This window comes from Bufo bufo, chromosome 11 (genome assembly GCF_905171765.1).
Source record: "Bufo bufo chromosome 11, aBufBuf1.1, whole genome shotgun sequence".
Lineage (NCBI taxonomy): Eukaryota > Metazoa > Chordata > Amphibia > Anura > Bufonidae > Bufo > Bufo bufo.
The window spans coordinates 20,371,346-20,393,100 of record NC_053399.1 but is presented as its reverse complement, the minus strand read 5'-3'; the positions used below and the strand labels follow the sequence as shown (position 1 = coordinate 20,393,100).

General features: G+C 41.0%; 1 protein-coding gene across 1 annotated transcript in view; it reads right to left on the bottom strand.

The window, feature by feature from the left end:
* Positions 1 to 17,454, bottom strand: part of FBLN5 (fibulin 5) — a 51,163-nt gene extending 33,709 nt beyond the window's left edge. The window contains exons 1-3 of the mRNA XM_040412095.1: positions 17,155 to 17,454; positions 3,728 to 3,782; positions 1,925 to 1,976 (exon numbers count right to left, since the gene is read on the bottom strand). Coding sequence (XP_040268029.1) covers positions 1,925 to 1,976; positions 3,728 to 3,782; positions 17,155 to 17,168 — 121 coding nt within the window. The 5' untranslated portion in view covers positions 17,169 to 17,454. The remainder of the gene's footprint in view (positions 1 to 1,924; positions 1,977 to 3,727; positions 3,783 to 17,154) is intronic.
* Positions 17,455 to 21,755: the final 4,301 nt, after the last annotated feature.

The following is a 21,755-nucleotide window of genomic DNA, read 5'->3' as shown; positions in this document are numbered from 1 at the left end:
TCCGCAAAACACATACGGACGTGTGAATGGACCCTTATATTGTTGTAAAGAGTCAGGACTGAAACAATGTGGATCTCTGCACAGATGGGAGATAAAACAATCGTTACATTGTAAATGATATTGTTGTGAAGGGTCAGGGCTGAATACACTCATCCAGTGAGATACATTGTATGTGGTAACAACGCGGCATTCACTGGACCAAGCGTTCAGAGGGGCGGCCGGGGACAGGGAGCAAAGATCCAGTATTTCCCAAATTCTTGACATTTGGATGCAATAAATTATTTAGTCTACAGTTCTCTGGATTCTAAAGCTGGCGACACACAGATACTCGCCGCCAAAAGTGCTGATTTCAGCGGGAGCGGCCAACCTTCTTAGGCTACTTCCACACCTGTGTTTACAGATCGAAATACCGGAGAAAAACACTTCAGTTTTGTCCCCATTTATAGTCAATGAGGACAAAACGGGACTGAACAGAACGCTCCAAAATGCATTCCGTTCCGTTTGGCTGCGTTCCCATAACGGAGAGCAAACCGCAGCAAGCTGTGGTTTTCTTTCCGTCATGGGATGCGGAGCAAAACGGATCCAGCATGACCCACAATGCAAGTCAATGGGGACGGATCAGTTTTCTCGTACACAATAGAAAACGGACCCGTCCTCCTTTGACTTTCAATGGATCCGTCTTGGCAATGTTAAAGATAATACAACCGGATCCGTTCATAACGGACGCAGCCGTTTTTATTATCAGAATGGATGTATTTTCGCTGATCAGTCAAAAACGCAAGAGTGAAAGTAGCCTAAAAGGTATGGGGGTCTCCTGACTATACGACAGGAGATGTTGGGGGAGGAGGGGGATAAGGAACGGGCTTGGAGGCCAACTGCTCAACCCTTGTGCTTAAGGGGCGTTGCTTCTGCTCCTAGAGGCTCCGTTCTCCCACCTCTGTCACCTCTCTCCAAGTCCTGATTGACAGGGGCAGGCAGTGTTCGCACGACAGAGGTGGGAGAATGGAGCCCCTAGGAGCAGGAGCAACGCCCCCCCCCCCCCCCCCACTCCTAGAGGCTAATTAGCATATTATAAAAGTCACATTTATGGAGTAATGGGGGCATGGATAAAACTAGGAATAGGCTAGTTAGGTTCAGCTGACATTAGTTATTATGACCGCTGGACACTGAGAAATTACTTTAAGCATCAAAATTTCACATTAATATGGATCTAAAGTTCTGAAAAACATGGCTTACCTTCCAGAAAATTCCCCACACCTGTCCATGGATGTGTCTGGTAAATCTGGCCGAGCTGCAATACCACACTAAACCTGTGGACAGATGTGGTGCTATTTTGGAAGAAAACAATTAAAGGGCATCTGTCAGCAGTTTTGTACGTATGACAATGGCTGACCTGTTATACGTGCTCTTGGCAGCTGAAGGCATCTGTGTTGGTCCCATGTTCATATGTGCCCGCATTGCTGAGAAAAATTGTGGCGTTTTATTATATGCAAATGAGCCTCTAGGTGCAACGGGGGCGTTACCATTACTCCTAGAGACTCAGCTCTCTCTGCAACTGCCGCGTCCTCTGCACTTTGATTGACAGGACCAGGTAGTGTAAATATCATCATGCCTGGTCCTGTCAGAGGGCGCGGCAGTTGCACAGAGAGCAGAGCCCATAGGTGTAACGGTAACGCCCCCGTTGCTCCTAGAGGCTCATTTGCATATATTAAAACATTATTTTTCTCAGCAATGCGGGCAGATATGAACACGGGACCAACACAGATGTCTTCTGCTGCCAAGTGCACATGTAACATGACAGCCAGTTTCATAGATGCCCTTTAACGCTTTTTGAATCCCAAAAAAAGAACTCCACCTCTAGCGTCCGGGTCCCTTTAATTCCATTTCCTTAAATATTTTCAGAATCCTCTTCAATGCCACTTACCTAAACACTCTCCTGTCACTCTGTCCATTTCAAAGCCATTGGAGCACTGGAGCTGTGAGAAACAAATACATTAGTTAGAATCATTGAAAAGTTTGTCCCATTACAAGAACTTATCTTGTATCCTGTAGAAGTGTCTGATCGGCAGGGGTCCTACCACTGGGGCCCCTGTTGATTCCATTTGACTGGAGCAGCAGACATGAATGTGTGTCTGGTGCTTGACTCAACACTATGGGACCATGAGAGATAGCAGAGCGATTGCGCTATGGCCGGCAGTCCTACAGTGCTGAATGGAGAGGCTGTCATGCATGCATGTATGTCTGCCGCACCAGTCAAACTGGGGAACACTGGTCCCCATTCCCGTGATCAGCAGGAGCCCCGGTGGTGGGATCCCTGCCGATCATATATTTATTTATCCCCTATCCTTTGAAATGGCGATGCGTTCTTGAAATTGGACATCCCCTTTAACTCACTGCACCCCTCACCTCACTGCATCGTGTGAGATGTTGCGTATAAATCGGACTAACATAATGAAAAAACAAGATTTCCTGCACTGCGTTCCATCCCAGGGACAGTCTGCAGAATCGTGAAGGCTGCTTTGTATGTGACTAGAGCATAATGTAACCACGGATCAGTACGGGATTATATAAGTGGATCCAGCTGCGACGTTGCATCCCTGCGGCCGCATCATCTGTCTCTCGTTGCCTGGTAACGGGATGTTGCGTTTAGATATTTATTCAATGTGTCAAAATACTAAACGTTTTTTTATTATAAAAATTGTAGGAAAAAAGTTGCAACTTCTGGAGACAAAGTCAGCGGCATTATGGTGTCCGATCACCTTTAAGGGAGTCTGGAGCGCAGGCGGACAATGGGATCCCACACTGAGCCAGCTGTGCTTGTTGGCCGCAGAACACAGCGGTTTGGGAATTGACATTGGATACGCTTTTCTGGGATCATCTCAAAACCGAAATCCGAATTTTCAAGAGAAAAGTGAAGCAGGGCTGAGAATTACAGAGAAACGCCGTTCGGGCGGCAAACACGTGCAGCTGTTACCGGTAGATGGGAAAAGACTGGTATAATGACACTGAAAGGACTCTGCAGGAAAGTGAACTACCAGTGTCAGGCAGCTGCCGACAAGGCTAAGGGGAGGGGGGGGGGGGGGGGGGGAGAGATAGATGCACAGGACAAGAACGTGGTGCTAATGACTCACAGTTCTCTGGTCAGATTGCACGACCGTGCCATTTTTTGCGGTCCGCAAATTGTAGATCCGCAAAAAACGGATGCCGCCCGTGTGCCTTCTGCAATTTGTGGAACGGACCAGGAGGCCCATTACAGAAATGCCTATTCTTGTCCGCAAAACGGACAAGAACAGGACAGGACTGATAATTTTTGCAGGGCCACGGAACGGAGCAACGGATGCGGACAGCACACAGAGTGCTGTCTGCATCTTTTGCGGACCCATTGAAAGGAATGGTTTCTGTATACGGAACGCATAAAACAGCCCGTATACGGAACGCAAAATATGTTCGTGTGAACAAGCCCTTAGTGCTTAAGAAAGATGTAGCAGGGCTGAAATTGTTTCAGCAGAAGAAACTAAAGTAGCAACTTGAATAAGTGGGGGAAATCTAAAAACTAGGTCAAAACAGAGATCTCTACCATCATCTGTTTATACCCAGGACTATAGGGGCGTCTTCTATGTCTGGAGGAAAGAAAGAGGGTTTCTGCATCAACATGAAAGGGGAAGCAATGAAATACTCCCCTCACACACACATACAGAATCTACCATATAACTCAGGAGGCGCTCACCTGTCCACGCGCCGGGTCTGGGAGGCAGAAACTGAGTGTGATCAGGGCCAATATCCTGAAAGAAAATACAAGCAACGTCAGCTCAATCACAGTGTCCTGAAAGGAGGTTGCAGCTCAGACGATCCATTATAAGCGATTGCCGATTGTTTCCACTGATAGTAAGCAGAATAATGAGTTTGACTGCACCAGCAGAATAGAGAGTGCAGCTCTGGAGTATAATACAGGATGTAACTCAGGATCAGTATAGGATAAGTAATGTATGTACACAGTGACTGCACCAGCAGAATAGTGAGCGCAGCTCTGGAGTATAATACAGGATGTAACTGAGGATCAGTACAGGATAGGTAATGTAATGTATGTACACAGTGACTGCACCAGCAGAATAGTGAGCGCAGCTCTGGAGTATAATACAGGATGTAACTCAGGATCAGTACAGGATATATAATGTAATGTATGTACACAGTGACTCCACCAGCAGAATAGTGAGCGCAGCTCTGGAGTATAATACAGGATGTAACTCAGGATCAGTACAGGATATATAATGTAATGTATGTACACAGTGACTCCACCAGCAGAATAGTGAGCGCAGCTCTGGAGTATAATACAGGATGTAACTCAGGATCAGTACAGGATATATAATGTAATGTATGTACACAGTGACTCCACCAGCAGAATAGTGAGTGCTGCTCTGGAGTATAATACAGGATGTAACTCGGGATCAGTAACATAATACATAAGGCCGAAAAAAGACATTTGTCCATCCAGTTCGGCCTGTTATCCTGCAAGTTGATCCAGAGGAAGGCAAAAAACAAACAAACAGTGAGGTAGAAGCCAATTTCCCTCACTTTAGGGGAATAAAAAATTCCTTCCCGCCTCCAATCAGGCATCAGAATAACTCCCTGGATCAACGACCCCTCTCTAGTAGCTATAGCCTGTAATATTATTACACTCCAGAAATACATCCAGGCCCCTCCTGAATTCCTTTATTGTACTCACCATCACCACCTCCTCAGGCAGAGAGCTCCATAGTCTCACTGCTCTTACCATAAAGAATCCTCTTCTATGTTTGTGTACAAACCTTCTTTCCTCCAGACGCAGAGGATGTCCCCTCATCACAGTCACAGTCCTGGGGATAAATAGATGATGGGAGAGATCTCTGTACTGACCCCTGATATATTTATACATAGTAATTAGATCTCCCCTCAGTCGTCTTTTTTCTAACGTGAATAACCCTAATTTTGATAATCTTTCAGGGTACTGTAGTCCACCCATTCCAGTTATTACTTTAGTTGACCTCCTCTGAACCCTCTCCAGCTCTGCTATGTCTGCCTTGTTTACAGGAGCCCAGAACTGTACACAGTACTCCATGTGTGGTCTGACCAGTGATTTGTAAAGTGGTAGGACTATGTTCTCATCACGGGCATCTATGCCCCTTCTGATGCAACCCATTATCTTATTGGCCTTGGCAGCAGCTGCCTGACACTGGTTTTTGCAGCTTAGTTTGCTGTTTATTAAAATTCCTAGATCCTTTTCCATGTCAGTGTTACCCAGTGTTTTACCATTTAGTATGTACGGGTGACTTGTATTATTCCTTCCCATGTGCATAACCTTACATTTGTCAGTGTTAAACCTCATCTGCCACTTATCTGCCCAAGCCTCCAATCTATCCAGATCCCTCTGTAGTAGTATACTGTCCTCTGTAGTGTGTACATACATATATATATATATATATATACACACACACACAGTATACTGTCCTCTTCAGTGTTAATTACTTTACGCAGTTTAGTGTCATCTGCAAAAAAAATTATTTTACTATGCAAGCCTTCTACAAGATCATTAATAAATATATTGAAGAGAATAGGGCCCAATACTGACCCCTGAGGTACCCCACTAGTGACAGTGACCCAATCTGAGTGTGTACCGTTAAAAACCACCCTCTGTTTTCTATCCCTCAGCCAGTTACTTACCCACATACAGACGTTTTCTCCCAGTCCGAGCATTCTCATTTTATATACTAACCTTTCATGCGGTACAGTGTCAAATGCTTTGGAGAAGTCCAGATATACGACATCCATTGATTCGCTGCTGTCAAGTCTAGAACTTACCTCCTCATAGAAACTGATTACATTAGTCTGACATGACCGATCCCTCACGAAGCCTTGCTGATACAGGATAATAATGTATGTACAATAGTGACTCTGCTGTTGGTATGGATGCATTAATTTTATATGTACAGTAAACTTGTAAAAAGCGGAACATAGACGGACATATAATGTAAAGGGGTTCTCTGCTTTGCCCAATCGCTTCTGGCTACAAAGATCCCTGATCACCCCTAATCTGAGTGGGTCTGAATTTACTCCAAATAATAACATAATAATTCCAATAATTAATGTAAGGCTGTAAATTATTACTGGACCCACATGGGCCCTACTGAAAATCATTGTAACTCAGCTTCCAATGTTCTAGACAGTGACTTTCCTTACTGCTGTGAAGAGACCTCCCGGCATTAGCCGCTCACATTCAGCAGAGGTCCAGAAGTGTAGATACGGCCGCCTGTGTCTGTGTGGAGCACATGAACGGTCACATCCCACACGGCTGGATATAAGACGACCCTGGCCCTCACAAGCTGTTCTACAGACTTTCTTACGTATCCGTAACAGAATACCAACAAAGCGTTTCGGCTGCCCCAAGCCCTTATCAACTGCTATGCATCAATACAACACCGCGCGGTTAAATAGCAACGCCAGGTGCCACGATAATGTCATCAGATGTCAACTCCCGGGTGTGAACTAATAGTAATAATTGGCGATAATGAATTAACTAGCAGCTCAGTCACAATACACTGACACGTAAGGATCTCATCAATGCTATGCTGCCTGTAAGAGCAGAAATCACCATTAAAGGGTTATTTCTGGATCATAGATCTTGATGGAAGGAGCCAAAAGCTGACAGCGCCATCCACTGTGTAGTGGTGTGGCGGGGTACTGCAGCTTAGCTCCTATTCAAGTGATGAGAGCTGTTGGGGCTGGAAACTGTATAGCAAATGGAGCCTTTGTACAGTTTCCAGCGGCTGCCCAAAACAGCTGATGGTGTTGGGTGCTCAACTCCTACCAATCTGATATTGATGACCTATCCCGAGGACATGGAAAAACGGAAGATTTCATTGAATGTATGGTTAGCCAAAGGGACTGCATTTATCAAACACAAACAGGTCAGCCAGTGTCAGAACAGGTTGTTAAACGGGTTATCCAACATAATATCAGACCTCAGAAAGTGGCTGACCCATGGTGGTGATCATACTTACCTGGTCCCCCCCGCTGGTTTCTGTCTCTATCGCTCCCCGGTGCACAGATATCAACATCGTGTTGGGGGGGGGGGGGGGGGGACGTAACCGCTGCTGCCAATAGCTGGCTTCAGCAGTGACCTGCTCCCCTTGCATCACGCGACCGGTCACTGCTGCAGCCAGCTACTGGCAGCAGCAGTCACATGCTCCACTTCAACAAAACCTTAATACCAGCGAACCAGGGTGATAAAGAGCCGGCCAGGGAGCGAAAGAGACTGAACCCAGCGGCGGGGACCAGATAAGTATGACCACCGCGGGTCGGCCACTCTGTGAGGTCTGATATAATGTTAGATAACCACAGCATGGCCACACGCTGCAGCAGCATGCAATTTTACCTGCAAAACTGCCCAGCCATTAAGAATCAATATGAGCCCCTATAATCCGTATACTACGTTAGTCTTGGCTGCTGGGAGTCCTTGGATGGCGCTTGCAGGGTAGTCGCCAACTGGTGGGGTAAACTGGAGAAGAGCAAGTACCAGAGGAAAGCAGGAAAAACAAAAAACAAGAAAAAACACCCTAGCCGAATGAGAATCCAAGATCGTAGAAGCTGAGAAGGGTTAATCCAGGAGAGCACAACACGTACAGCAATGGACGTCGGGCAATCCGGGGTTAAATGAGTACTAAAGCAAAATCACATACAAGTCGGGTCAAGTCCAATTCACAAGAAAAGCACAAAAACAAAATAAATATACAAGGCAGAACGAGAAGGCACGTAGGGGATTCACACAGGGCACTGGGTGCTCGGACTGGTCAGCAGGACTCATGCCCATGCATCTGCGCACACAAGACCCGGTAATCCCAAAACCGCTGCTAGAAGAATCAAGATGGACGCTGCTGGACTGTGTCTAGGTAATTACGCTATAGATACTGGTGAAATGGCCCATGTCGCAGAAATTAAGCAACGTAGAAAAGGAACACATCAGTAAAAATAAATCTATAGAACGTTGTGGGAACCTGCTCTTGCCTATACCCCATATACAACAAAGCAATACCCATAACCCAGTTAAATGCATGATGGTTCCTGTCCAGCCTGGATTTTTAACTATAGGACAAGGATCAGCAACCTCCAGCTGTTCTGAAACGACAACTCCCAGAATCCTCCTTTCACTTCTATGGAAGTTGCAAGAACAGCCAAGAAAGTGTGCATGCTGGGAGTTGTAGTTTCACAGCAGCTGGAGTGCCGAAGGTTGCCGACCCCTGCTATAGGAGGTTGCAGCAACAATGCTCCAAATTCTTGCAATACAGTTACCCCTGACACATTGGACACCTTCCCCCCTCGTTATCGACCACCAGAGACCCAGACAGATCTGAATAGTGGACTCCACATCTCCTCTACGCTGGTCACAGGGCAGCTCTGGACCTCACTGATGCCAGTAACAGACGTGATGCGGATTGTTCTGCCAGTTCACGCTTAATGAAACATTTTTCTTGGCTTCCAGCGCCGGGGTCTCTGGGAGAGGAAAGGCCTTAAGTTATATTACATTAATGTGTGGAAAAACCACAGGAAAATTACCAATGAATTTTCCTTTCAATTCATCAAGCAGAGGTTACCAGCCGCCTACAGCAGGGACAGTCGTATAGTCTAGGTATCTGAGGACACAGGGGTAAGGGAAGTCGTGGAAGTTCTGATGTCACCTATTACGGGGTGACTGCTCTATGATGACCATTTATACTTTATGGCATCAGAGATATGAAGGATTGTCCAACAATCAGGGATTTAGAAACTTTCCAGTCCACTATGAAGAATAAGGTGAATTTATAACACTGTCCCCTATGTACAAGAATATAACTACTATAATACTGCCTCCTATGTACAAGAATATAACTACTATAACACTGTCCCCTATGTACAAGAATATAACTACTATAACACTGCTCCTATATATAAGAATATAACTACTATAATACTGCTCCTATGTACAAGAATATAACTACTATAATACTGCCTCCTATGTACAAGAATATAACTACTATAATACTGCTCCTATGTACAAGAATATAACTATTATAATACTGCTCCTGTGTACAAGAATATAACTACTATAACACTTCTCCTATGTACAAGAATATAACTACTATAATACTGCTCCTATGTACAAGAATATAACTACTATAATACTGCTCCTATGTACAAGAATATAACTACTATAATACTGCCCCTATGTACAAGAATATAACTACTATAATACTGCCTTTTATGTACAAGAATATATCTACTATAATACTGCCTCCCATGCACAAGAATATAACTACTATAACACTGCCTCCTATGTAAAAGAATATAACTACTATAATACTGCTCCTATGTACAATAATATAACTACTATAATACTGCTCCTATGCACAAGAATATAACTACTATAATACTGCTCCTATGTACAAGAATATATCTACTATAATACTGCCTCCTATGCACAAGAATATAACTACTATAATACTGCCCCTATGTACAAGAATATAACTACTATAATACTGTCTCCTATGTACAATATAACTACTATAATACTGCCCCCTATGTACAAGAATATAACTACTATAATACTGTCTCCTATGTACAATATAACTACTATAATACTGCCCCCTATGTACAAGAATATAACTACTATAATACTGCTCCCTATGTACAAGAATATAACTACTATAATACTGTCTCCTATGTACAATATAACTACTATAATACTGCCCCCTATGTACAAGAATATAACTACTATACTACTGCCCCCTATGTACAAGAATATAACTACTATACTACTGTCTCCTATGTACAATATAACTACTATAATACTGCCTCCTATGTACAATATAACTACTATAATACTGCCCCCTATGTACAATATAACTACTATAATACTGCCCCTATGTACAATATAACTACTATAATACTGCCCCTATGTACAAGAATATAACTACTATAATACTGCCTCCTATGTACAAGAATATAACTACTATAATACTGCCCCCTATGTACAAGAATATAACTACTATAATACTGCTCCCTATGTACAAGAATATAACTACTATAATACTGCTCCCTATGTACAAGAATATAACTACTATAATACTGCTCCCTATGTACAAGAATATAACTACTATAATACTGTCTCCTATGTACAATATAACTACTATAATACTGCCCCCTATGTACAATAATATAACTACTATAATACTGTCTCCTATGTACAATATAACTACTATAATACTGCTCCCTATGTACAAGAATATAACTACTATAATACTGCTCCTATGTACAAGAATATAACTACTATAATACTGCTCCTATGTACAAGAATATAACTACTATAATACTGCCCCTATGTACAAGAATATAACTACTATAATACTGCCTTTTATGTACAAGAATATATCTACTATAATACTGCCTCCCATGCACAAGAATATAACTACTATAACACTGCCTCCTATGTAAAAGAATATAACTACTATAATACTGCTCCTATGTACAATAATATAACTACTATAATACTGCTCCTATGCACAAGAATATAACTACTATAATACTGCTCCTATGTACAAGAATATATCTACTATAATACTGCCTCCTATGCACAAGAATATAACTACTATAATACTGCCCCTATGTACAAGAATATAACTACTATAATACTGTCTCCTATGTACAATATAACTACTATAATACTGCCCCCTATGTACAAGAATATAACTACTATAATACTGTCTCCTATGTACAATATAACTACTATAATACTGCCCCCTATGTACAAGAATATAACTACTATAATACTGCTCCCTATGTACAAGAATATAACTACTATAATACTGTCTCCTATGTACAATATAACTACTATAATACTGCCCCCTATGTACAAGAATATAACTACTATACTACTGCCCCCTATGTACAAGAATATAACTACTATACTACTGTCTCCTATGTACAATATAACTACTATAATACTGCCTCCTATGTACAATATAACTACTATAATACTGCCCCCTATGTACAATATAACTACTATAATACTGCCCCTATGTACAATATAACTACTATAATACTGCCCCTATGTACAAGAATATAACTACTATAATACTGCCTCCTATGTACAAGAATATAACTACTATAATACTGCCCCCTATGTACAAGAATATAACTACTATAATACTGCTCCCTATGTACAAGAATATAACTACTATAATACTGCTCCCTATGTACAAGAATATAACTACTATAATACTGCTCCCTATGTACAAGAATATAACTACTATAATACTGTCTCCTATGTACAATATAACTACTATAATACTGCCCCCTATGTACAATAATATAACTACTATAATACTGTCTCCTATGTACAATATAACTACTATAATACTGCTCCCTATGTACAAGAATATAACTACTATAATACTGTCTCCTATGTACAATATAACTACTATAATACTGCCCCCTATGTACAAGAATATAACTACTATAATACTGCCCCCTATGTACAAGAATATAACTACTATAATACTGCTCCCTATGTACAAGAATATAACTACTATAATACTGTCTCCTATGTACAATATAACTACTATAATACTGCCCCCTATGTACAAGAATATAACTACTATAATACTGCCCCCTATGTACAAGAATATAACTACTATAATACTGCCCCCTATGTACAAGAATATAACTACTATAATACTGCCTCCTATGTACAATATAACTACTATAATACTGCCCCCTATGTACAATATAACTACTATAATACTGCCCCCTATGTACAAGAATATAACTACTATAATACTGCCCCCTATGTACAAGAATATAACTACTATAATACTGCCTCCTATGTACAAGAATATAACTACTATAATACTGCCTCCTATGTACAATATAACTACTATAATACTGCCCCCTATGTACAATATAACTACTATAATACTGCCCCTATGTACAATATAACTACTATAATACTGCCCCTATGTACAAGAATATAACTACTATAATACTGCCTCCTATGTACAAGAATATAACTACTATAATACTGCCCCTATGTACAAGAATATAACTACTATAATACTGCCTCCTATATACAAGAATATAACTACTATAATACTGCTCCTATGTACAAGAATATAACTACTATAATACTGCCCCCTATGTACAAGAATATAACTACTATAATACTGCTCCCTATGTACAAGAATATAACTACTATAATACTGTCTCCTATGTACAATATAACTACTATAATACTGCCCCCTATGTACAAGAATATAACTACTATAATACTGTCTCCTATGTACAATATAACTACTATAACACTGTCCCCTATGTACAAGAATATAACTACTATAATACTGCTCCTATGTACAAGAATATAACTACTATAATACTGCTCCTATGTACAAGAATATAACTACTATAATACTGCTCCTATGTACAAGAATATAACTACTATAATACTGCTCCTATGTACAAGAATATAACTACTATAATACTGCTCCTATATACAAGAATATAACTACTATAATACTGCTCCTATGTACAAGGATATAACTACTATAATACTGCTCCCTATGTACAAGAATATAACTACTATAATACTGCCCCCTATGTACAAGAATAGAACTACTATAATACTGCCCCCTATGTACAAGAATATAACTACTATAATACTGCCCCTATGTACAAGAATATAACTACTATAATACTGCCTCCTATATACAAGAATATAACTACTATAATACTGCTCCTATGTACAAGAATATAACTACTATAATACTGCCCCCTATGTACAAGAATATAACTACTATAATACTGCTCCCTATGTACAAGAATATAACTACTATAATACTGTCTCCTATGTACAATATAACTACTATAATACTGCCCCCTATGTACAAGAATATAACTACTATAACACTGTCCCCTATGTACAAGAATATAACTACTATAATACTGCCTTATGTACAAGAATATAACTACTATAATACTGCTCCTATGTACAAGAATATAACTACTATAATACTGCCCCCTATGTACAAGAATATAACTACTATAATACTGCTCCCTATGTACAAGAATATAACTACTATAATACTGCTATGTACAAGAATATAACTACTATAATACTGCTCCCTATGTACAAGAATATAACTACTATAATACTGTCTCCTATGTACAATATAACTACTATAACACTGTCCCCTATGTACAAGAATATAACTACTATAACACTGCCTTTTATGTACAAGAATATAACTACTATAATACTGCTCCCTATGTACAAGAATATAACTACTATAATACTGCTCCCTATGTACAAGAATATAACTACTATAATACTGCTATGTACAAGAATATAACTACTATAACACTGTCCCCTATGTACAAGAATATAACTACTATAATACTGCCTTATGTACAAGAATATAACTACTATAATACTGCTCCTATGTACAAGAATATAACTACTATAATACTGCCCCCTATGTACAAGAATATAACTACTATAATACTGCTCCCTATGTACAAGAATATAACTACTATAATACTGCTATGTACAAGAATATAACTACTATAATACTGCTCCCTATGTACAAGAATATAACTACTATAATACTGTCTCCTATGTACAATATAACTACTATAACACTGTCCCCTATGTACAAGAATATAACTACTATAACACTGCCTTTTATGTACAAGAATATAACTACTATAATACTGCTCCCTATGTACAAGAATATAACTACTATAATACTGCTCCCTATGTACAAGAATATAACTACTATAATACTGTCTCCTATGTACAATATAACTACTATAATACTGCCCCCTATGTACAATAATATAACTACTATAATACTGTCTCCTATGTACAATATAACTACTATAATACTGCTCCCTATGTACAAGAATATAACTACTATAATACTGTCTCCTATGTACAATATAACTACTATAATACTGCCCCCTATGTACAAGAATATAACTACTATAATACTGCCCCCTATGTACAAGAATATAACTACTATAATACTGCCTTCTATGTACAAGAATATAACTACTATAATACTGCCTCCTATGTACAGGAATATATCTACTATAATACTGCCTTCTATGTACAAGAATATAACTACTATAATACTGCTCCCTATGTACAAGAATATAACTACTATAATACTGCTCCCTATGTACAAGAATATAACTACTATAATACTGTCTCCTATGTACAATATAACTACTATAATACTGCCCCCTATGTACAATAATATAACTACTATAATACTGTCTCCTATGTACAATATAACTACTATAATACTGCTCCCTATGTACAAGAATATAACTACTATAATACTGTCTCCTATGTACAATATAACTACTATAATACTGCCCCCTATGTACAAGAATATAACTACTATAATACTGCCCCCTATGTACAAGAATATAACTACTATAATACTGCCCCCTATGTACAAGAATATAACTACTATAATACTGCCTTCTATGTACAAGAATATAACTACTATAATACTGCCTCCTATGTACAGGAATATAACTACTATAATACTGCTCCTATGTACAAGAATATAACTACTATAATACTGCTCCTATGTACAAGAATATAACTACTATAATACTGCTCCTATGTACAAGAATATAACTACTATAATACTGCTCCTATGTACAAGAATATAACTGGTATAATACTTCTCCTATGTACAAGAATATAACTACTATAATACTGCTCCTATGTACAAGAATATAACTACTATAATACTGCTCCTATGTACAAGAATATAACTACTATAATACTGCTCCTATGTACAAGAATATAACTACTATAATACTGCCCCTATGTACAAGACTATAACTACTATAATACTGCTCCTATGTACAAGAATATAACTACTATAATACTGCTCCTATGTACAAGAATATAACTACTATAATACTGCCTTCTATATATAAGAATATAATATGGACCGGTCGTCCAGTTATTAGGACCACGCTGTCGGCTCAGCTGTGTACACTGGAAATTATTTTCCGGGTCTCTCGGGGGCGGCCGCTCATAGTTCTGTCTGTTCTCTCTCTAATTCCTTACTTTCTTCTTCTGCGTGGACACAACAATCTTTTTCCCTCCCCCAGAATCTTAGATCTTCTCTCGCTCTGCACCGTCTCCATTCACCTGTGTTTTATAATTACTTCATTCTCTCAGTGCACAGGTCTCTGATGATGCCACCTGCAGCTCCCTCTCTGTTGTGATACTACAACTCTCAGCATTCAGATATAGGAACCATGATGAAATTCTGCAAAATCAAGTATCTCCCACCCTGAGCTGATCTCACCTCAGTGTTACTTTCCAGGGCCCATAATTATTAATGCATAAGACAGGGGTGCCCAACCTGCGGCCCTCCAGCTGTTGCAAAACTACAACTCCCAGCTTGCCTGCACAGTCTACAGCTATCAGGGCATGTTGGGAGTTGTAGTTTTGCAACAACTGTAGGGCTGCAGGTTTGGTATCCCTGGCATAAGAAAAGGTTCTGCAACTTTCAAACACAATTTGTCTTTTAATTCATAACAATTTTCAAGATCTGTGCTTGCTGTCAGTGAAGGTTAACTTTCTGGTTTACATCCAGATGCAAAAAACCCATCCCTAACAATTCCAACTGATGCAGGCTTGCTACAGGAGAGAGCTCTGATACAAATATAACTAGCGGAAGACTCGGTTCTCAATCACTGACAGCAAGCAGGAACACAGTCTATCAGAAAGATTCACAATTACATGTTATTTACGTTACACTGCTCTGTAGTAGTATTTGTGAGGGGCCCAGCGGGGGGAGGGTTAAGGATTTGGTTTATACTAGGCAAGTGTGGGACGCCGACGACGATCCGCAGAATGTGTGTGAAGTGCGACTTTCTGCGGGTGATGGAGACATGCAATGTACTTTACAGATGTGTGGTAAGATGGAGGAGGTGCACCATGGTTGCTTGCTGTGGTACTACAACTCTTAGCATTTCCTACCAGTTTGCCAAACACAGATGTAAAACGGTTCATGCTCACACAGCCAGGAAGATGGCGGCTTTTCAGAAATGGGTTAGAAAGCTGGTAAAGTGTATTGTCTTAAAGGGGTACTGTCATTTTTATTTTAGAAAGAAAAATATTGAAGTACAGTAGGTATTACTCACTGACTATTGAAAATCAATGGAAAGGGCCATGTCCCCCAAAGAGGTGGGTGCACACTCTCCTGGCTAATACATCATGACTGAGGAGGGGCCCCCGTCCATTAAGACTGACGGTGCATTGCTTTTGAAATCTGATTGTACAAATCAAATCTTCATTAACAGTGGAGTCACTGTGTACATACATTACTTATCCTGTACTGATCCTGTGTTACATCCCGTATTATACTCCAGAGCTGCACTCACTATTCTGCTGGTGGAGTCACTGTGTACATACATTACATTACTTATCCTGAGTTACATCCTGTTTTATACTCCAGAGCTGCACTCACTATTCTGCTGCTAGAGTCCCAACCAAAGTTAAAGTCACATGTTTGCAGGCTTCCTGGGTGTTGATGAGCAGCTCTGAATATGAATTTATAATACAAGGCAAAATAATTTAAATTTGATAAAAACAGTAAAAAAGATCTTGAATGTTCACATAGATGTATTATAATCATTTACATTAGTGCAGCAGTTACATTCCTCTGAGTATATCTACAATGTATAACTAGTAAACTCAGAAACGACACAGACCAAAACCAGTGAATAAATCAGAAAAATCGAACAATCCCAGTTTGCCCGTACTGGTGCAGATCCTGATAGGGGAGGTCTTCATTAGTTTATTAATTTTCAAATTTAATAAAATAAAAAGTAATAAAATATAAATATTATAATAAATGTATCATTTGCTTCTTAGTGAAAATAAATAAATAAACTTGCTTGGTTTTTCTTAGAGGGCAATTAACCTCTAAACACCACACGTTTCAGCCCCAGAACAGATTTTAGTCCCCACAACAGGGTGTCGCGATACAGCCAGACCTGGGACGTGGGCACCAGACCCCCATCACCCGGCGGGGCTAGAAGGGGAATCATGGACTTTACCTGAAGTTGAGCATAGTAAGGGGTGGTGGATGCCCGGGGTCCGGGAATCAGAAGCTGGAGGGGTCTCTTTCTCTCTCGGTGGGAGCGGAGGGTGATGTCAGTCCTGCAGCCGCCCCATGCACACTGCAGTCAGCTCTGGGGGTGCACCTGGTTCAGCTTAGCCCCGCACTGTAATTCTACATTAGACCAATTGCAGGAGGAATGTAAGAAATGAGCTCTTCATTTTCGGAGTATGCTAAACAATGCAAATAGGGGCCTCGTCTGAGACAGATGGTTCTGATTAGTCAGTTCACCAACTGGCCAGACTCCTCACAACAATCTTGGGGTGACTGCCAAATAAAAAGGAAGAAGGGGGGGTAAGGTTATACACATTAACCCTTTGCCTGCAGTGAATGGCTCTTGTTTTGGATTTTTCCATGTAAAAAATAAAAGCAAAAATACAAAAAGTAAAATGCAGAAATCAAAAGTAAAAAAAAAAAAAAGATACAATGTACTAATAAAATAAAAAGGGTTTGTCTCAGTCCAGTAAATGGCACTTACTAATGTATTGTGATTGTCCATATTGTCTCCTTTGCTGTCTTGATTCATTTTTCCATCACATTATACACGACTTGTTTCCACGACCACCATATAATCCAGCAGCAGTGGTCGCGCTGGCACATTACAGGAAAAAGTGCCAACCTCTCTGGTGGCCGGCACCGCGGGAGCACACATAGGCTGGTACTTTTTGAATCTGGCCAGCAAGGGAGGCAATATGGACAATCACAATACATTAGTAAGTGCCTTGAAGTAACTTTCTCTATGATAAATGCCAATTTCTAAAGTGATACGACCCCTTTAACTCTGGGTCACCGGCTGAATTCCTAAATCCTCGTCACGCAGTGGTCAGCATCCCTCTGATATTGAAGTGATCTGCTGCCAGATTCCAGCACTAACAGATATTGCCGGATATGGACAAGCAGCCTGTGAGGCTCGGCCCCTGGACCCCTGCCGGTATAAACGGGCAATAGGACGACGGCTGGATCCATTTACATGAACGTCCTGTCCCGGGACACTAAAAACTGTCTGGTTGCAAAAGTTTGGGTCACGTCTGCAAAGATGAAGACATTTGCATAATTTAGCATCAAGGGACCCAATCTAAGAACCATATAAGAGGCTTCTTACAAGCAGCAGATACGGCTCAACCATGTCTTAGATTCCTTTGAAAGGCGGCCATTTGAGATTACATTTCCTAGCTGCTGAGCCCAACGTCCCCCAGTAATAATGACACTAAAAACTTAAAGGGGTTCTCCCATGACTGATGCAAAAAATGAACATTAGACATTATATAGGACATGACAATCTATTTCCAACAAAGCTAGAACCAGCCCTGCACCTCACATGGATCCAGAGATCTCCATTATCCTTGCTCTGCTAGATTCTCTTCAGGCTGGCAGCTCAGATGGAGTGTCCTTTCTGCTGCAGCTCACTCCTTATCACAGCTCAGGGGTGTGTCCTTTCTGCTGCAGCTCACTCCTTATCACAGCTCAGGGGTGTGTCCTTTCTGCTGCAGCTCTCTCCCTATCACAGCTCAGAGGCGTGTCCTTTCTCCTGCAGCTATCTCCCTATCACAGCTCAGGGGTGTGTCCTTTCTGCTGCAGCTCTCTCCCTATCACAGCTCAGGGGTGTGTCCTTTCTGCTGCAGCTCTTTCCCTGTAACAGTCACAGCTTCTATAAGAAGCCATGTCTGATGGCAGTTCAAGTAAGGCACTGAGCATGTCTGTCCACCTCAGTAGGTGAATGAGCACATTACTATACAGATTAAACACCAGGGGGCGCCACAATAATGGAGTAAAAGGAATATCTCACAACTGGAGCACTTTTGTAACACAAAGTAAATTACAAATTAACTAAATTTTTCTGTTCTGTATTATATTAACCCCCTTATGACCAAGCAATGTACATGTCTGGCCCTTGGTCCCTGGCCCCTAATGCAGTGGGCCAGCAGGAGTAGGTCGAGTTCCACACCCCGTGGAGAAGACGGAAGAGGTTTAGAATTGCTTCTGCCTTCTCCCATGCTCTGTGCATAGTGCTCAATGAGCGATATGAAGTGAACCCTATAGGACCTGGCGATCATGTGGTCGTCAGGTGTCTCAGGCGGAGCACAGTTGTAGGGACCATGATCAGCTCTGCCTGTGTACAATGCCCACACAGTGCCTGGAACGGGGACTCCTTTAGATGCCCTAGTTACATACAAGGGAAGAGGGGAAAAATAAAAAAAAAAGTGTTAATGTCCCCCCAGAGGTCTTTTAATGAGCTCTTGGGAGATGTGCCAAAATATATAAAAAAATGAAAAAAATATGAACCAAAAAAGTCGCAATAGACGCCTCGGTTATGCAAAACGATACATAAAATCTATCAAAACAACCAACAAAATAGGGAACCTATTTTAATCATTTATTTTGGTGGTAGTATTCATATTTAAAAAAAAAAATGAAAAAAAAATTGTTAATTTTTTTTATGTTTTCCAAAAGAAAACAAAACAAAAATTCTAAAAATGTACAGGCACAACTCTGCTGACGGGTGCCCTTCGATAGGTGATAAATGATATTCTACCTTCATCACTAGATTTTCCTGCAGCCTCAGGTCGAGGGCCTTGTATAAATCACACAGGACATGAATGAGTCCTTTCATTTATTCTCTATACATCATATTCACACTATAGCCCAGCAAAGATACAATAAATCCAGAACTTCTATGTAACAAAAAATCCAATATACAGCAGAAGTCTACAAAACGCGTCATTTCCTGGTGTGCCACAGTGAGGAGGGGGCACCAAAATACTGTGCAGTCCCCAAATAAAATGAAGTGAGATCAGGGGGAAAGATTTCATTTCTTAAAGAGCCCGGGTCACCTACATAGTGGTTTTCACATTACTGTGGAGCATCGGCACCCCCCCCCCCCCCAAGTGCCAATCACGAGGCCGGAAAAGAGCTGGCAATGCGTGCTCCTGCCCCCCGGATGTCGAGTGCTGGGAGGCGGAGCTTAAGTCTTCTGTCCCTGTGATTGGCACTTCAGGGGAGCTTTGAGTAGCCAGAACCACACCCACAAGTGCTGTCATTTTAAGGGGCCCATAGTACTGCCAGGTGGCCTTTAAGTGGATGAGTGGAAGGGAGTACCAGTGACCAAGAAACATTACAGAAGCCTTAGAAGAACATGACGGCTTCCACCCCCCACCAAAAACAGCGCCACGCTTGGGTTGTGTGTGGTTTTGCAGCTCTATCCCCCATACACTTTACAGGAGCCAATTTGTAATGCCGCACACAACCTGTGGACAGGGGGGGCGCTGTTTTTGGAAGAAAGCAGCCATGTTTTACTAATGCTGGAGAACCCCTTTAAAGGGGTATTACACCACAGCTAAAGCGATGCTCAATGGCCTACCAAGGATCGTATACTCACTGATCCTCCACCGGTGTCCGGGTCCCCGAGGCGCTTCACTTACTGATCTCCTCATGAGCAGAACTCCCAATTCGGGCATTTCGGAATATCAGCGGTGAAGGATCGGAGACTTTAATATCCTTTATTATACCACTGAGCATTGGTTTTTTTTTTATTGTGCCGGAATACCCCTTTATTTTTAAAACACTGCATGAAATCGTTAACGTTTCATCATTTTATGAATAAAAAGCTCTGGAACTTTCTAACAAGACTATGTTTTCATTCATCAACATTTTCAAACTATCTGCTTGTTGCCAATGAATGGAATCCTACGTTGCCTTAAAAAAAAAAAGCCCCACTCCTGTCAGATGGACATAAGGACAGTTGTTCAGATCATCAAGATAAGAAAAATGAACATTTCCATTCACTGACATCAAGAACAGATTACGTGGTGAACCCAAGCCTACTGGAAAGTGCAGACCTTACAGTGGTAGAGCTTCCGTTCAAGCTAGTCCGATAAGGAAATCTATTCCATTTCTATAAAAAAAATATAATAATAATAAGTGGAATAAAAAATAAAAAACAATCATTGTATGTAAATATTGAAAGCCATGGGTTGGTACCAAATGCTGGGAGTAGTAGTGCTGCCACGAGCTGCAGGGGCCCAAATGCGGCAGAGGCTCGCATTACCTGGACCTTAACGGAAAGTGAACCAGTCACATGACTCCTCCTCATTCACTTCGACTGGCGGAAAAAAGTGGCGTACGTCATGTGATTTGAGTCATGTGACCTGGCTGGGATCAAACGACTGAAACAGAGGTCTGACCTAAGACCTAAAGGGGCATCCAGGATTAGAAAACATGGCTGCCTTCTTAAAGAGCCCACGCCCCACTTGTCCATGGGTTGTGTCTAAAACTGCAGCTCAACCACAGTTAAAGGGGTATTCCGTTTATTAGTAGTTAAGTGTGGATAGAGGATAACTATTAGATGGGTGGGGGTCCTACCGATCATGAGACAGGGGACCCCTTGCCTCGTGGAGCCCCCCCCAATAATGAACGGAGCGGCTGGTCAGGAAAGCGTGTGACCGCTCCATTCATTTCTATGGGAGTTCCAGTGAGAGCTGAGAACTCCCCTAAAAAATGAATGGAGAGGCCACGCTCATGTCCAACCGGCCACTCTTTTTA